We start from the raw sequence: 18497 nt of genomic DNA on the forward strand, positions 1-18497 counted from the left end.
AGGGTTGGGTTCACGTGAGACCAGCCTGTTTTCGTGAGACCCGTGAGACCAGCATTTTACACGTAAACTTCACAGCAAAAACACTGTGAAGGTTTAAAAAAAGTCGAACCTTCACAGCAAAAACACTGTGAAGGTTTTAAAAAGTCACCTTCACAGCATTTTTGCTGTGAAGTTTACGTGTAAAATGCTGGTCTTACGGGTCTCACGAAAACAAGCTGGTCTCACATGATCCCAAGTCTATATATATAACCAGCTTGTTTTCGTGAGACCCGTGAGACCAGCATTTTACACGTAAACTTCACAGCAAAAATGCTGTGAAGGTGACTTTTTAAAACCTTCACAGTGTTTTTGCTGTGAAGGTTCGACTTTTTTTAAACCTTCACATTGTTTTTGCTGTGAAGGTTCGACTTTTTTTAAACCTTCACAGTGTTTTTGCTGTGAAGTTTACGTGTAAAAACGTGGTCTCACGGGTCTCACGAAAACAGACTGGTCTCACGTGAACCCAACCCTATATATATATATATATATATATATATGTTAATTCTTAGAGATGGACGTTTCTTTTATAATTATATATACTACATTATAATAACGTTATATTGGTAGAAGTTTCATTCTGGATATATATGTTATGTTTTTTAGTTTAAAACCAATAAGAGGTCCAAACCGTTTTTTTTTATGGTTCGGTTTTACTACTTTGGTCAATTGCTGACAAAATGTTTGGTTTAGAAAATTTCTAAACCGCCATTGTGGTTTGAGGGATTAAACAATATAAACAAATCGTAAAAACCTTCAATAATTTATTTTATCTTTAAAGCGTATAACAATGAACTTAAAAAGAAAATAGAAAGTGTTTTGTATAATATTTTTACAGGAAAGACCCTATTTGGCGGTTGCTAAATGATTTGGTGTAAAATGATTAAGTGGTAAAAATGATTAAGAGTCTATTATGATATAATACAAAGTGAAATATAATTGTTTAAAATAAAATTAAGGCACCAAACGATTAAGAGAGGACCAAGATAAGGTCTTAGAACCATTAAAGGTTTATTTGTTTACCTCTTAATAGTTTCATTAAAAGACAAAATCTGAATCGCTAAAAGGTGAATCGTGTTTGACAAAAAAAGTCTGCTTTTAATGATTTTAAAACTCTTTGAATAATTTTACATCTTAATTTTATTTTAAATAATTATATTTTATTTTATAATATATCATAAAAATATCTTAATATTTTAACCATTTAATTATTCTGCATCAAACCATTCTGAATGTTAAAAAAAAAAGAAAAAAGAAAAAAAAAGCAGTCCGAAGTTAGCCGGGAGATGAAACGATGGAAAAGACAAAGACGTGAAAAGCAAAGCATAGAATTAGATGAGTTACCTTTGATTGCCATTTGCCTTTGGACTTTTTTTCTTTCAGACCAGGAGCAGATAGCATAGCAGGCAACTGCTGCTTTGATTCATTACTGTTCTTCATAGCTTCATCTTCTCCATATCTAAAGGACATTGAAAGCCTGTTGCTTCTTCTCTGCACGCTTCTTTTCGGATTCTTCTTCCACATCTGGGCTGGGTTGGTGTTATGTTCTTCTTATTTTACGATTCATCATTTTGAAAATTGCATAATTTTTTACACAAGTTCTCCATTTCATTTGCAGTCCATCGAAGTAATCGAATTGATAGGCAACTATATGGAGGTATACATGTATATATATATTTGCTCATCTTCAACCCTAAGTTTGTGTCTAGATATTCATCTCTTGTATCTGATTCTGTTTCTCTACTTGTACTCGAATTCAATTTTCTGGTATCGGGTTTTAGATGCATCACATAAACTACTTGCCCCCGTTTTTAGGGATTAAAACTTTATCTGTTAATGTTGGAATATTTCATGTATTTATTGTGTCAGGGCTATCTTTCTTACAACGTCCCAGGTAGCTTTAATACACTGATAATCTAACTATCGTATCTGATTGAGTGACGTGAATAGCTTCTACATCACCATAAGCCGCTTCAACTTTTCTCGAGAGCTTGTGTGCCATACGTTCCTTTTTATTCTCCTCCTCTTTATGGGAGCCATTATTTTTGTTTAGCTTAAAAGATGCTTGCTGGTCGAACTGGAATCAACCAACTCTTGCCATTTTTGTTTTAGCAAAAACAATGTTCCATACGCACCTTTTTCCTCCTTTTATGTAGTGGTAGGGAGCCATTTTTTGTTTGGCCTAAAAGATGCTTGCTGATTGCATTGGAGTCAATGAACTCTTGCCTTTTTTGTTTTAGCAGAAAGCATGTAACTACATTAGACAGACAGTGCCATTGTGTGCTTACACGGCCTTTTGATTTCTAGAAACTGCTTGTTCTGTACATATTTTTGTCATAATCTTCCTACTAGGAAAACTAAGATGCGGACACTGTTCAGTTTCTCCCTTTCCGTTTCAACTCAGCTTTGGTGATGGTTTTCGCTGCATTTTTGTTGTTATTGAAGCTTTTCTAGCCTTCTACGTTTATTAGTTCTTTTATTGATGATTGATGCTTTGTATTTCCGAGCTTTTTTGTAGCTTTTCTTTTTTATTCTTTTTGTAAGCAGGTTTTTTTCTGTTCCACTTGTTGTACCTAGCTTCATGTCTATGGATAAACTTAGTACCGATTATAATTAAGATCAGCATAGACCTTATAGGGCCTTGTTTCATGGTTGTTTGCTTTGTATAAGAACTAAGAGTTAGGTTGAAAATAAAATTATCCCTCTCATTGTTGCTTAATATGTATGTGGTAGTCATGAAATGTTATCTAAAATTTATGATGAGGTGTGGGTCCATTCACATGGAGGTTTAGTGATGTAATACAAAGAGCAACATCGAGAGGGAAGGGTTTGGAAGAAAAAGGCAAGCCAAAGAATTTCACACAAACTCAAAATCATTGGATATGTTTCCAGTATGGAATTGTATCCCTGTGTATGCTACTACAAATGAAGTTAATGACATTGATGATGCTACTAGTTATCCCAACAACGAAGCTAGCAATTGTCACAGTTATTCTCTGTCATCTTGATGAATGAGTAAAATCAACCACAAATGTTTTCCCTCTATCCTGAAATAAATATAGCTGCTCTATTTTTAGGTTATCCCAAATTAATTGCAACATTTATTATCAACTCATTGGTATCCAATTGGTCATTTCATTCCCATCAACCCTATTGGTTGGAGGGACAAGTGTCATGGGAGAATTTTCAGGGTGTGTGTCTTAACCGTTTCAAGGAGTTTTTGTGCAACATTTCTCTTTTTAAAGCCAAATACATCTAGTTACTCGTTCATTATTTCAACAGCTTCATCGCATTGGTTTCAGTCCCTGTATTTTGTTATTATATACGGTCGTGGTAATAGTTAAAACACAGTTATTAAACTAAACTTCTGGTTAGATGATGCATTTATTTTTGGGATGGTCAGAATAATAAATATTGTTCAAATAATAATTTCTTAGAATTCATATGAATGTCAATTCACCTCACTAGAACCCTATCCTTGAGCTTTATAGAGCAAGAAGAAACTAGAAATTTGATGTATCACTCTAATCTTGACTTTTCATGATGTAAGTTATCGGGCTGGCTTCACTAACTCGTAAACGATTGAAAAACACAATGTTTTGTTAACTGATATAAATATCAGCTAGTCCGCCATTTTTATTTTTGACAGAAAAATGCTTGGTTTTTGTGAGTTTTCAGATTTTCAATGGTATATTCTGTGCACTTATCTTTTTGCTTGTCACTTGTCATATTAAATCTAGCATTTTCCTTTTCACGAGTAAATTTTGAGTTTGGTGGTGTCAGCCACAAGAGATATGGTTATCATTTATTGTTCCATGAAAGATACGTCTCATACGCAATCTTCATTCTTGTGACAATGCACCGTCTTCTAACTTCCTTTTATCATTATATGTATCATACATGATCTTGTTGATGCATAAATTCTATCTCCTCAACAATTTAGACTAGGCTTGACAGGACTCTGAATATCTCGAATCATTGCTAATTACTCTTGCTAAATTCCACAAGCCTGTGGTGCTCTTTGCTTAGCCTAAAGTCATATATACAATACAGGAACTATTCTTGCATCATATGAGACATCCTGTTCAAGATGTGTTGGGTCACTTCTATATGCTGCCTATGCCATTAAACCTGTTACATCACTTTTGTAAGGTCAAGTCATGATGCTCGATTCTTACCTAACAAGTCATAATCTAATTAATTTGATCTCACCATTAGGATGCTGTATATTCTCTATTATCTCCAATTGTTCTTCAACTTAAGCTCTGGTGACATCTCTAATCCTTTTATAATTTGCATCAACACTTATGCTTATCATCTGGGAGACTGCGACTGGACTTTGCATTTTTAACTTTCTCTGAACATAACTTATATATATATATTTGTATGTATATATCCACTATACTAAATTGATCACCTAATAACAAATGTATGCACACAGAGAGAGTTATGAATACAGGTTATCACAACAGTAGAAACTTCTTTTCAACAAATTCATTGATAATACATCAACAAAATTGTATGAGAATGATGTTTTGAGTGAGCAAGGGTTTACAGTGAACAGAAAAGCCGTTGGGAGTAGCCATGATGCCATTATGATGTAGATCAAATAACAAGAAGAATAGAGGAAGGGACGTTCCATGGCAACAATAAGCAATCTCCCTGTCATGCACCGTTCGTAAACTCTGTCTGTATTGCATTATTTTCTAATATTGAACAATTTAAAAGCTAATAATTATGGTAACAACAACGTTAATGATAACACTGTTGATTAACTTAATAATAATCATCATGCTGATACTAGCCTTTATAATAACGGTCCTAAGTCTACTTTGTATCTGATTGTATAAATAAATCAAATATATATATATATATATATATAGATATATGTGATTACTATTTTTAACATATTAATTTTCTTAGAATTCTGGTTAATGCCCTTGTCTCCATCCCAAAGAGGAGAAAGGAGATGCGAAGAATGAGTTGTTTCAAAGAACATGATGTGACTCAGTCTACTTTCAAAGTGGAATTACATCTTTATATATCAGTTGAAAAAATGATACTGCTGATAACTATCCTCACAATAAAAAAGCCAGTATATACATATATTTGCATGTGTGTTGGGTGGGGGGATTAATTTACTAGATCCATGTTAAAGACATCCATCACCGTTGATTCTCTCTCAACTTTTGGTGCTAACCTTAACAAATGTGCTCTAAATATGCATTAATTCCATCCTTTATCACAGTTGATTTCTTTGCTTTAAATGCCAATCATATACGATATGCAATAAGGGCAAATTGCATAAATTAGCAACTTACTTTTCCTCCATTCCCACTTTAGGCACTTTCAGGGCAAATTGCATAAAATTTCAACTTGCAATAAGGGTAAATTGCATAAAATAGCCACCTACTTTTGATTTCTTCTATCTTACTCAACCAATTACTGAAAATAGCAACCTACTTCTATTTTTTTTACGGGGAATCGAAGCTTAATTCCATTATATTGCTTAAAATTGAAGAAATTAAAAGTCAATTGCCTAAAGTGGAATTGAGGAAATGTAAGTTGCTAATATATGCATGCGATTTGACCTTGCAATATACACTACAGTAGAAAAAATGCGATCTCTTGAGAATAATTGGAATTATTTCCTTAAGATATTTAGAGCTGTCTATTTAATGTCATATTGCTTTGACATCTAAAACTTAGTATTAAAACAAAAAAGTCCAACACACATCATTGATTAAAAAAATACATAGTTTTTTTTAGAAACATATTAATTTGTGGCATGAGTACCGAAAATTATATCAAGTTTTTAATTTTCATTCTACTTTTATTTCTTTTAGTGAAGCTATTACTATTACTAACTTTTGTTGTAATACATTACACAAAAGTATTTTATATATCACGATGACATAGAAAAAATCAATCATGAGTTAGTTTTTGTAAACAAGACGGGGCGTATAAGGTATCTTTAATCATTTTGATATTTCAAATAAATTATCATATTCATTTGTCAGAAAAAGGAACAACACAATCACACTAGTTGTTATATATTCTAATGATCCTATTTATTGGGTTTTTCAATTAAACAAAAATAAAGTACAATTGGCAACATGGTCGAATTAGTCCAAATTTGCAATATAATTGATGTTAGTTTATTGATTATCTGTTTGATATTGGAATTATAAACAATGACTTTCTTCAACATTAGTTTATTTTGTAAGTTATACGGCTTGATAATTTGATTTACAATTTATGTTTCACTTTGTCGGCTTGCATTAATTCCAAAATAGTTGGAAATTCTTTTTATAATATTTGTGCCCAAGTACTCAAAGTGTAAATAACCAGTTTCTATCTAATTGGCAAGCTAACTTGCTTTGTCATGTCTATTTTCCCCAAACATTGGTTCATTTAGCTTATCTCTTTCTACTAATAAAACATCTTATTTAATTTAATTTTGATTATTGGTAATGTCACGAGTCCCAGAGCTCGCTGCGGTAAGCAAGAATTAATTGCCTTTAATACATGCTTAGATGTTTGGGAGCCTTCAAACAGTGATATATGTTATCTTCATATTTGTTGAAGTGTTAATATTCTCTGTTACAGTTGTGAATAGTTGTCTGGGCCAAGCGAATGTTGTGGCATATGATATATGTTCTGTAATAAATTGACCAATTTGGTTTGAGTAATCTGATCTCTTTAAATTTGTGACAAGAAGGTGGAGGGATTATTTCTCTCAGCAATGTACTTGTCTTTAAATTTATTAGGTTCAATTCTTTATCTTTGCACTTCAATTTCCTCCTTGTCAGGAATACATGCTGATTGAGTTTTTAACTTTATGGGAATTTTTATGTTAATTCTTTGTACATTCATTTTCATTTAGGTGAATGACCTGTATATCAAGTGAAGGCTGCGTATAGTTCAAATCTAGTTTGCAATAACATATTATGCATTGATCAGCCATTTAGTGGTGTCAGTATTATGGATGTGGTCAATGGAGCTAACGGTATCAACAACACCCCTAGTCTAGCTTCTAAACAACGACTCCGTTGGACGCATGAGCTTCATGAACGATTTGTTGATGCTGTGGCACAACTGGGTGGCCCAGATCGTGAGTAACCTTGATGTTCATTTAACTTTAGGTTTACTCATTGCATTTGTTTCTTTAATTTTCTTTCATGAATAAGCATGATAAATTGAAAACTTTCTACCTTTCTTTGTCTAACATATTGTTGCAGTCTTCATAACCGCTGAGCTATTCCTGTAACAAGAACACTTTATGTACACCAACATATGTTCCTGTACAAGTGGAAGCATTATAGTATTCATGTTCTTATGCACATGATAACTTTTCAACTTGACATATTTATGCATCACATTAAGGATTGCTAATAGGATAGGTAAATGCTATGAATATACCGTATGTGCCTATGTGGAATTCTTTCTTGTTGTTGGTCTTTGGGATTTCTCATCACGGACATCCAAGAACAATTCCATTTGGGAGAAATAGAAGTTATTATATGTTGCTGTTTGCCAAATTGTTCACAGTTAACTTTACAGTTCTATCTAACGTCTGCTTTCAAATTTTAAAAAAGCAAACCATTTGAAGATTAAGCCAAGTATCTGTACGATATAGGTAAGTTAATGTAATAAACTGGAAATTCATGATACCCTTGTAAAGGTGCATCAAGGTACCAACTAATTAAGTAACGGGAAACTGTCTGAACTCTATACAGTAACTGGATCTGTTTGAAGGACTAATCCTATTATGTGGACAGAAGCAATACTAAGGTTTAGCACAAGATTAACATAGAAGGGCTGTAAAACTGTGAAAAGGTTTTATTTTTCCCTCCGCCTCGGGGTGTCTCGAGATACTTTCTACAGCTTGATCCGCAGCAGTACCTTGATCAACTCCAGGTCCAATAGAAGCAAGCCCTACAGCCAATCCAGCATGACATTCCTAGGAAGCTTTATCTACATGTTGGAAACAAGAACAAAGGTCCTTTTCTGAGTTGATGATAGAAGACTCAATAAGCACAAGGAAAATTATGTTGTGATGAGCGATCCATGGAACCCTATTATGTAGGAGTGGAGGTCAAATAACGTCAGCAGAAACCTAATAACCTAGGGTTCTGAAACAATGTAAAAGTTTGATAATGGGTTTAATTTTTTATGCTGCAAGATGTCGAACTTGTAAAATGGAACATTGTTCAAGTTCAGATCAAGCTTAAATCTGAGCCAGTAGCAAGCCAGAATGAGCTTGAACTCTGGCCAGCAGCAAGCCTAAATGAGTTCAAATTCCGGCCGCCAAAAACAGGAAGAGAAAAATTGATTTTGAGAAAGCGAAAAATCAAGTTTCTAGTTGTTTAACAGGAAAACTAAAGATCAGGGTGAATCATTGGAGAAGAGAGCAAGGCCACTTTAGATGTTGGTTCAATTTTGGAGCAAAAAATAATTTCCAATTTATAAAACGGAAAGGATGTTGCCTTTTAACGAGCAAAATCCAAGATAGTTTTGATTTAATATTTGACTTTCCAAGCCTGTCATCTCTTTTGTAAGAACTTCGATGATATATAACCCTGCTTTAGTTTTATTTATTTTCTTCTGTAAATTGGAACAACCCTCTGTGGCTCTTCCCACAGCACAAGTACACACATACACACATATATGCATAAATAATACACACACACATATTCGCAACATTTTCTTTTTGAGAAGTCTTGCAAGACATACAATGTTTATGTTTTTAAAAATCCGTCCAAGTTAAGCATTAGAAAGGTAGTTATTTTTCATTTTGGTAATTTGGTCCACAAGATCTCTTATGTTGAACGTGCAAAGATATTTTTAGCATCGATGTTAATAGTAAACAACTTATTTTAACATCTGTTTTGAGTCAAGCACTGCAATTCTTGCATGTAGGGACTGAATCTTTGTATGTCTCTCAATACTTACGTATTTATATTTGAAATAAAGCTACAAATGAGCTTAATTCGAGCTTACTTGAGCTCGAGTCTAATCAAACGTATTTACTTGCGAAGCATGGGTCACATGGAATCAAGCTCGAGTGTGGACTCTAGCTGGTCATCATGCTCGAGCTTGACGTGAGTATGCAAGTCTGCAAAATTCGACTCGAGCTAGCTTTGTTTACATTACAGCAATGCTTGTTATATGCGAAGAAGGCTCCTTAATGCTGCAATTGTAATAAGAAACAAACACCAACATATCCTTGTTATCATCACCCTCCCTACCACTTTCTTCTAATGTTGGTATTTGAAAGTAAGCAAAAATCATCTTCTTTACAAGCAGAAACACCAGGAAAGAAACCTCACTCTTTAAGGAATTGGTTTGCAGTAGAATAGAGTCGTTCTTTCCACTAGAATTTGGTAATTCCATGATTGACTTGTGAGAGCTGCATTATTACAGGGGCTACTCCAAAAGGCGTGCTCAGAGTCATGGGTGTTCAAGGTCTAACAATTTATCATGTGAAGAGCCATTTGCAGGTAGATGACATATTATTTTGTACCATTGCAGAGTGTTCTTTGGACAGGCTATTACCTTGTTGACTTATCCATGACTATTATTTATGCAGAAATATCGGCTGGCAAAGTACCTCCCAGATTCCTCTTCTGAAGGTATATGCTTTAATGGTACTGAAAATAGCCGATTTCGATCTTCATAAGATAATTAAAACATAATATTCTAAAGACGATTAGTATCATAGTAGATACTCTGCATGCATGCATGCAATTCAAAAGAAAATTAATAAGAAGTGTGCTGATTATTTTGCTCAAATTGCTAATGCAAGGAAAAGCGTTCGACCAGAAAGAATCGGGTGACATGCTTTCCAGTTTGGATGGTTCATCGTAAGACTATTTTGTCATCCCTTGGTTTTTAATTCTAGGATGTTGAAGTGCTATGAGCATTTGTAGGTTAGAAAGTTCATATTTATGGTTTTGATTACTTAATGGGCCTAGATTGTATATATTATTTTTCTTTTCTGCAGTGGAATGCAGATTACAGAAGCTTTAAAGCTGCAGATGGAGGTGCAAAAGCGACTGCATGAGCAATTGGAGGTGTTATTTCTTCTAATCTTTGTCATTCATTATATCCCATGTTATTTATGGTTCCTTTGCTTGTCTCTACCAACAAATGTTATTTAATATGAAGCAAAAAGAAAAAAGAAGCTGATCGTGCATTAGAACTTTGGAATTCCATTATATTGTCATTAAAAATACTACTTCCCTTGCAGAACATTACCATCTTTGTATAAGAGAAGAAGCTTCACTTGTCTTATCATTTGGGTTGATTTGTGGTCTCTATCTTCATGTTGCAACCACAAGTGCCATAGCCCAACCATATAGAATCGTAGTTCCCCAACAAAATAAACCAAACTATATCCCAAATGAGCGTGGTATATCCCACCCAGAGGAGGGTTGGGGGTAAGATGTATGCATACTTGACCGCTACCCAAGCGTAAAGCAGCAGCCGTGAAGACCCTCGACTTGTGAAAGGTGTGTGAATGAGAGAATGCTAGACCAAAAAGTTTGAGGGGATGCTTCAATGAAGAACTTGAGACAAGAAACGCAGATACTATTAATTTTGAAAATGGCTCCGTCAAATTCTGGCATGAAAACTGTTCCCTTTTTCTTCTCAGCAAAGATGTATCGCAAGAGATGTAGTGTCATTGGGAAATCTTACCAACCACCGAGCCATGCTGTCATAAGCAACTTCTGCTTTGTCTAGTTGGAACTTAGCCACCTTAGGAACTTGATCTTTTTCCATGGTAGTATATACCTAATACTCATAGAATCTTATAATGTTTGGAAGATACATCAATTTTTTTTATATATTTACTTCCGCTTCAAATAATATGGTTTGTTCTTATACGATCAAAATGGTATAGATTGATTGAGCACCAGAACAAATGATTGGCCTACTCTCGAGAGGCATTTGTCTCTCCAAACTACTTTATAAAACTACTAAATTGTCATTAATCTCCTGCCTCCTAATGACCCTTATCCTTTTGTTTATAATAACCTAATGATAGTAAAAGCTTAATTCACACCTCCCACAAGTAAGGAATTATTCAAAATATCAATTTCTTTGATCTTTGTGATCTACACTTAAAATATGTTTTCCCAGCCATTATCGTTACTCCCTCCCCAAAAGACTCCTTGTCCTCAAGGTGGAACTTTCTGAAATTGGTGTTGGATGACAATAAGTTCTTCCCTTGTAGTTTTGTAACCAGGAAATTTCTTTCATTTGATTAGAACCTCTTGTTCTCTTGTTGAGATCTTCCTGGAAGTGTCCACTGTGGCCGGTTGCATCAATACTTCAATCTCATCCGTTAAAGTTGGTGGAAGCATGGGAGATGGAGTGTGGTTGCCACTAGCCTTTTGACACATGAAACACCTGGTGAAGCAATGAAGTGGGTGGTAACTTTTCTCGGTAAGCAACGTACGCTATTCCTTCAGTGATCTCAAATGGACTGAACTATCTAGGGGACAACTTTTTGTTGTGCTGATTGCCAAAGATTTTCTATCGGTATAGACACAATTTTAATTACACTTATTCCACCATTGAAAACTGCACATCTCGACTATGTCCCTTGGCTTGCCACTTCATTACTTGTTGACCTTTGGATTAATACCTTCTATGTTCATCCAACATCTGGTCTTTTTCTTCCAAATATTGTTCCATTTGAGACGCTGGCTTTGTAGTTTGACCACAATATACCAAGCGAGGAAGTCGTGCCCAAAAAGAATCTTAAAAGGGGTAGTCTTTTCGGTTGGAAGTGTTGTACCAATATTCAGTCCAACCCTACCACTGTGCCCATTGCTTGGATGTCTCCAACACAAAGCATCTCAGGTAAGTCTCAATATTCAGATTATTGCCTCGATTGCCCATCTATTACGGGTGATACTCATAGCGCTTCTCTTCAAGATTGTTCCTGCATTCAGGATAGTTCTAGCCAAAAAGTGGCTTAAGAACACTTTATCATGATCCCACACTATTGCTTCCGGTCTATGGAGTTAATCACATCGTTATAGTGGTGCAATCATGGTTAGCGGCTTTGGTAGAAATAGCAGTCATCAAATAGCGGGGTTGTAATTGCGGAAACACATATTGTGGTGCTATTCAGTGGTAAATTACCGCTAGTTGGTCAAAAATAGCGGTTTGAGATTACGGCTAGAGTGAATTACGCCGGTGTTCCCTGTGGTTTGTTCCAAATTTGGATATGGTCCCTCAAATGGATTATCTACACTGGTGGTCCCTAACTTATTCTTTTCGTAACACTGCTGGTCCCTCAAGTTAACACCATTAAAGTAGTTGCCATTAAGTCTGTTCATCTGCCCTTCATGTGAGGGGCATATCGATCTTTTTCCCATCATTTTCATTCCCACCTTCTGAACCCATATTCAAATAGATTTAGACACAAATCTATGAACATCAAACCTAAATCTGGAAAATGATTGATGCAAAACCTAGAATCAAACCCATTAATTGATTGAAACCCAGATTCCAACCCAGTAAATGATTGAAAAAAACAGAAGATATACATATGAAATCGGAAAAATTGATACATGCATACATCTGAAATCAGAAAACTCGATAAAATCAAATGTTACACAAATCCATCACAACCCTAAATCAGAAAACAAAACCCTAATTTGATGTGTATGCAGACTACAACAGATTTGTCACTTCTTTGACTAAAGAAGTTGAAAACCTGCGCTTGAATCTTGATGACCTCCTCCAGTTGAATCTTGAATCAGAACCTCGTGTCTTGATCTGAGTCACTGAAGTGAATCTGGAGTTTTTCGCCCAAATCAAAGTCCGAGATCTCTCAGCGAGGGTGCTGATGCTGAACAATACCAGAACTAGATCTGCCATCGAAAGCCAAACTCGAAAACCAGTCGTCGATTTCAAAAACCAGACTTGAAAACCGACGGTAGGGGCAGAGTTCATCGAGGTCGTGTCTGCAAACCATGAGACGTGGCAGAGTTCGTTGGAAAAACACCATCTTACCCTCCGTTTCATCTTTGTACCACACCAGGACCACCGACCACCATTGAACACGAGGGAAGGGGTGAGTTTTCATCATCAATTTGCAGGCGCCGAATTGAGCCCATCCATTCATTTGCGGTGCCGATTTGTACACGGTGTCAGGAGGGAGAGAGAACAGAAAAACGAGAAGGAAATGGATGGGTTTTCTGGTCTGCTTTGGTGTTCATAGAGAGAGAGGGGGAGGAGGATATAATATGGTAGGGTAAGTGTTCTTGATGGGATAAATCTGGGAATTGATTGAGGTTGAATAATTTGGAATCTGGGTTCAGGGTGGGAAGGGTTAGCATAGCAGGGACGTGGTTGGGCGGTGGGGGTGGGTTAGGATTTAGTTATTATTTTTTGTTAACCAAAGGAAAGAGGTAAAAAGAAAGCCCCTCAGGGGCGCAAGATGGGGTTAACAATGGCCAAACTAATGGTGCTAAGTTGAGGGGCCGTGGGTGTTATGAAATTGAAAAGTGTAGGGACCTTCAGTGTAGATAGTTTGTTTTGGGGACCATTTCCGAATTTGGAGCAAACCACAGGGAGCAACAGTGAAATACACTCTTACGGCTACTTTTGGGCTATTTTGATGTTTGGGCTATTTTTGGCTTCTTATTTGGCTTTTTTAGTTTGTTTTAATGGAGGTCAAGGATCAGGTCAACAGTTGGTTTCTTCTGGCTTCCAATTCCACGCCTACACTTACTACCTTCAACCCATTTAATGGCTTCAAGTTCCAACTTGGCTTCATTATGAGCCTACGGCTTTGGTCAATTGATACGGCGGTTCCAGTGTTTATTCTATGACAGTGTCCACTAGAAAGGGGATTTTGTTGTTTAGTTTACCTTTCTTTGATTATGTTGTTGTTTTGAATTAAGTAACAAGCATTTTTTATTAGGACAGTAAGTATTTATTTTATAAACCTGATTTTTTACCGCTATACCGCCGCTTTACCGATGCAATATCCGCGATTCAAAATCATGCTCTTGATTGTGATTTCCAAAATCGACCGTGTTAACCGCTCAGTTTCCGGTATCCCAATTCCCATGTAGTACAACCTATCAAATGAAAACTGTTTTAACTGTCAATGCCTGGTACGGATGCCATAAAGGATTGAAATGGGTATATTTGCTCAAACGATCTATGACAACAAAGATAACTGTGCAACCCTCTGATCGTGGTAATTCACAACAAAGTCCGTTCATAAATTCCCCACTATTACCTCCTCCAAAATCACTCCCAGTTTCCTCGATAGCATCTCGACCTGCTGTTGTATTATGGTATTGTGCCTACTTGAGTGACGGCAAATAGTTGTTCATTGGGATCCCTCTTCCAAGAAAACCGAAAACACTCCAACATTGCCCCTTGAATTTCGGCTTATGAACGTAATGACAATCGTTTCTTCCTCTGTACAAACAAGCCGCTAACACTTTTTCTCTCTCGTTAACCCCGTTCACTTTGAAGTAGCATTTTACTCGATACACCTATCCTTCTACATCGTCTCCTTCAGAGTTCAACATCTTCAATTTCTGGACCCACAAATCTCCCCTGTAATTGTTGCGTCCCCCTTGGGGTCTCGACCAGTATGGTTGCCCTCTGTATTCTGGATAAGCCAAGTACCTGACTTAATCCCCGCTGTTATTATTCGGTCGAATTCCATTGGTTTCTTGACCCACCCAAATTCTGACTTTGTCTTCCTCCATTCCCACCTTGCAAACCAATATTTAAACCATTTTTACCCGTACCCAAGCGRTTTAGAAAAGAGGCTGGCCCAACTTAAATGAGATATGATAGCTTAGTGGTATTTGCTAGCAACAACATAAAATGACTACTGAAATTGCATTGTACATCCAGAATAGTCCTAAGAAGACAACAATCGAAAAGCATGCCCAACMCAATTAGACCCTTGAGTCACCTGTTTGGCCCTCTGAAGTTCTCTTCAGTAGTCCTAGGATTAATGCCTACATAAAGTTCACCTTGGTCTTCTCTCACCAACACCATCGTCGGTTCACTATGCCTGGACCAGGTTGTCCCATTCTAGCTGACCTCACTGGAAATCAGCACTCCCCAGGGTTGTGTATGCATTGTTGCAATTGCTGCTTGCTTATGAGTTATTGTTCCATTGCTGCTTGTGCAACAATGCTCTTAAAAGCAGATTAAGCTGCCACTAAAGCGGCTGCATAAGTGTATCTGATGCCTAATCTGCTTCAATTCGCATTCTAAGTGGGGTATCGGGAATCATGCATGATTAAGGGGCCACTGAGTTGTGCTTAAAGGATTAAGCAGGCTCAGTGGCTAGATCGAAATCGTTAGCAGTTTAATGCTAAGGCCTAAATCCTAATCAATATTCAGCAGTTACTGACCCAAGCTCTTGGAGCCAAACCCCAATTCACTGACTGCTGGGATGACTCTGTGTGCTTAACAACAACCAAAACATAGAAATTAGTCAATGACAAATGTTAATTTGTTTTGCTATCATTATTTTAACTTCCATATGTCCACGTAATTTAATGATTCTGTTATAAACACACAAAAAAAGTAACTAGATTTATTGCAAATGTAGAAGAATATATTAAAATTTCACCACCTAGATGGTCCATTGGCTGCTTAGCTCCCCTAACGTGTTTTAGGCACTGCATCCTGCACCTGCATAGACACTGCTGCTGGTCACCTGCACCATAACTGCTGCTGCTCACTTGCAGCTGCAAAGCCATCATGGTGACTTACATATGAGTGGGTCTTGAAGGTTATGTTCTTTGGAGGTGGTTGCGAACTCTGGTATCTTCATTATCCTATATTGGTACATTATCCACATATCTTAAGTGGTATTCAACATTTCAGCAGTAACATGCTTTTCCTAGTACAAAACAAGCAGATGACTGCATGGTAACTGGAGAAACAACTTCATGTGTAAGGGCATGGTTATAATTTTTTTTTGAACTGACCATATTATGGGAACCAATAGAACAATTGGTATGGTAAAAACTTTGGCTTTGCCTTTGCCTTTTCTATTTAAGTCTGTATGAAATATGTACAATAAAGAATGTACATATATGTTTCAGCTATTACCCAATGATATTGAACAATTTAATTTCATATAAACAAAAGAAAATGAATATATTGATATTTTGTATGCGTATGTATATATAGAGCTTATAAGAAGTTTTATATTAAATGCTCGTAACAACTTAAAAAGTAAAAACAAGGAAAGATATAGAAAAAAGTCAAATAACATATTCAAAAAATGTGCGCCATGGCATCTGCCATGGGGGTTACGTGGCATCGTAGATGTGCCTCATGCTATGGCTTTTTAGGACCATGCTTTTTAGCAATTCTGTTAGTGACATCTACTGTGCTTGTTGAGAGGTTTCAAGCTGGACTTCTAATATGGCATATTGTGTTGAACCCGCCATTTTATGGGAATCGATGGAACAATTGAGGATAGGAAGAACTTTGCCTTTTCTTTTTCTTTCATTAATGCTTCTTGCTATCTGTCGCAACTGTAGAGGAGTTGCTTTTTGTGCAAGGGCTCTTTGTCATTGACCTCCCCAGGTGAAAGGAACTCATCTTTCTCTTTTGCAATTGACACATGTATAATCCAAGTCAGAGGGCTTTTTGTGATCCTAGTTTCAACTCATTATTTCCCACCTGGATTTGTTGCCAGATATCTTTAAGAAACTAAAGTATTTTGCCACTTTGCATTTCTCTTTAAACTTGTCTTGCTACAGGGGTTTCGTATCAAGATTAGTTTGTGACCACATTAATCTTCAAGAGAAGGTACTATGACTTCACATAAGGCCTCATCCATGGTATTTTACCCCTAATTGTTAGCAGGATCTATCTTTGAAATATTTTGGTACCCAATGTGGTGCTGCTCTCTCAACATATGCTTGTTTGATGTGTAATTGGGCCTTTTTGATGATAAACTAGTTGGGTGTTGATAGTTATTGTCGTGTTTTCTCAAGTTGCTTTCCAATGGAATGATAGGTGCAAAGACAGCTTCAGTTACGTATAGAAGCCCAAGGGAAGTACCTGAAGAAGATAATTGAAGAACAACAGAAGCTGAGTGGAGTTCTATCGGAAGTGCCTGATAATTTCCCAGAATCCAAAAACGCAACCGATGCTCCTCCTATCATGATGGATCAGTCGGCCAAGGAAGTCAACAACGATGAAACGTTATCATCCTCTTCTAGACGTGAACCATTAACACCAGACTCCAGTTGTCATTTGGTTGAGAACCCAAAAGGAGAGAGGTCGGTGAAGAAGCAACGCATGGATGCAACTTACTCTAAACAAGCGTTGGGGTTAACTCACCAAATACTGGAATCGAGCATAAGGCCGCCATTCCAGCAGCAGCAGCAGTTTGGTCATTCATCTGGGATGTCGGTTGACAATGAAGATTAATATGTAAAAGTCTCAGATCAATCAATCATCAAATGTATTGCTTTGTTATGTACCTGTGCAGGTTATAGAAATATATATATAAATATGGTATATTTGATTAGTTTCAAAGGGTGTGGTAAGAATGAAGGATTGGTAATTAGGATTCTGAAGATGAGACAAATTAGATGATAATATTAATTAATGTATTTGTCACTGGTGTTGGTGTATCCTCATATTCACTGCTCATCCATGACTCGATGTTTGTTTTAACATACCATTTGAGACTCAAAATGGTGCTTGTTTTAACATACCATTTGAGACTCAGAATGGTGTTTGTTTTAACATACCATTTGAGACTCAAAATGGTGTTTGTTTCAAAATTGGCCAAATTTATTTTGTGTATTTTGTAACTTTAAACGTTCATTTGGTACTTCAAATATAACATTCCAAACATTTATCAAAATATGTTGTATTCTTAGATGTAAATCAGATATCTAAATATTTGATATTTCATATACAAGTTATCAAAATGAAGGTTTTAAAAGTATTTGCGAGTTCTTTACATCTTCGACACTTCCTCTTCTGTCGTGCATTCTTTATAGCTCGCTTGCTGCCACCAATCTAACACCTTCTGGAGCACGTATCTCAATGGTCTTAGGCTTTGACACACCCAACAAATTTTCAAAATTAGCGTATCTTCATTAACAACACCATTCTCAACAGGTGCAACTTCTGACTTTATCGAACGAACCTTTCCAAAAGATAGAGCAAGATTCTCCTCATCACTAAACTCTACTCGGTATCTGTTCAAACTCAAACTGTATATCATTTGTCAATCAACATACGAAGTTAGTCCTGGTATAAACCATGGCTGCATGTCTCTCAATCAACCTTTTGAGTCTTGAAATCAGGAATAGTGGTGTTGGTCAAATGTTCATCAGTTCTTTGCCTATTCCTTTCTTTGTCCATTGCAATGTCATGAGGGAGTATGCATTTCAACAGATGATTACCATGGTGGGAAAAACTTTTGA

The 18497-nt window shown here is 36.3% G+C and overlaps 1 protein-coding gene across 1 annotated transcript; it reads left to right on the forward strand.

The window, feature by feature from the left end:
- The first annotated feature begins 1416 nt into the window (after positions 1–1416).
- Positions 1417–17681, forward strand: LOC112523378 (myb family transcription factor PHL7-like). The gene is made up of 8 exons (XM_025132960.1): positions 1417–1569; positions 1655–1693; positions 6923–7150; positions 9463–9539; positions 9629–9671; positions 9845–9902; positions 10043–10112; positions 17071–17681. The coding sequence occupies exons 3-8, from the start codon at positions 7021–7023 to the stop codon at positions 17485–17487; spliced, it is 795 nt and encodes a 264-aa protein (XP_024988728.1). The 5' UTR covers positions 1417–1569; positions 1655–1693; positions 6923–7020; the 3' UTR covers positions 17488–17681.
- The last annotated feature ends 816 nt before the right edge of the window (positions 17682–18497 follow it).

This window comes from Cynara cardunculus (genome assembly GCF_001531365.2).
Source record: "Cynara cardunculus var. scolymus isolate 2C chromosome LG 12, CcrdV1, whole genome shotgun sequence".
Classification (NCBI taxonomy): domain Eukaryota; kingdom Viridiplantae; phylum Streptophyta; class Magnoliopsida; order Asterales; family Asteraceae; genus Cynara; species Cynara cardunculus.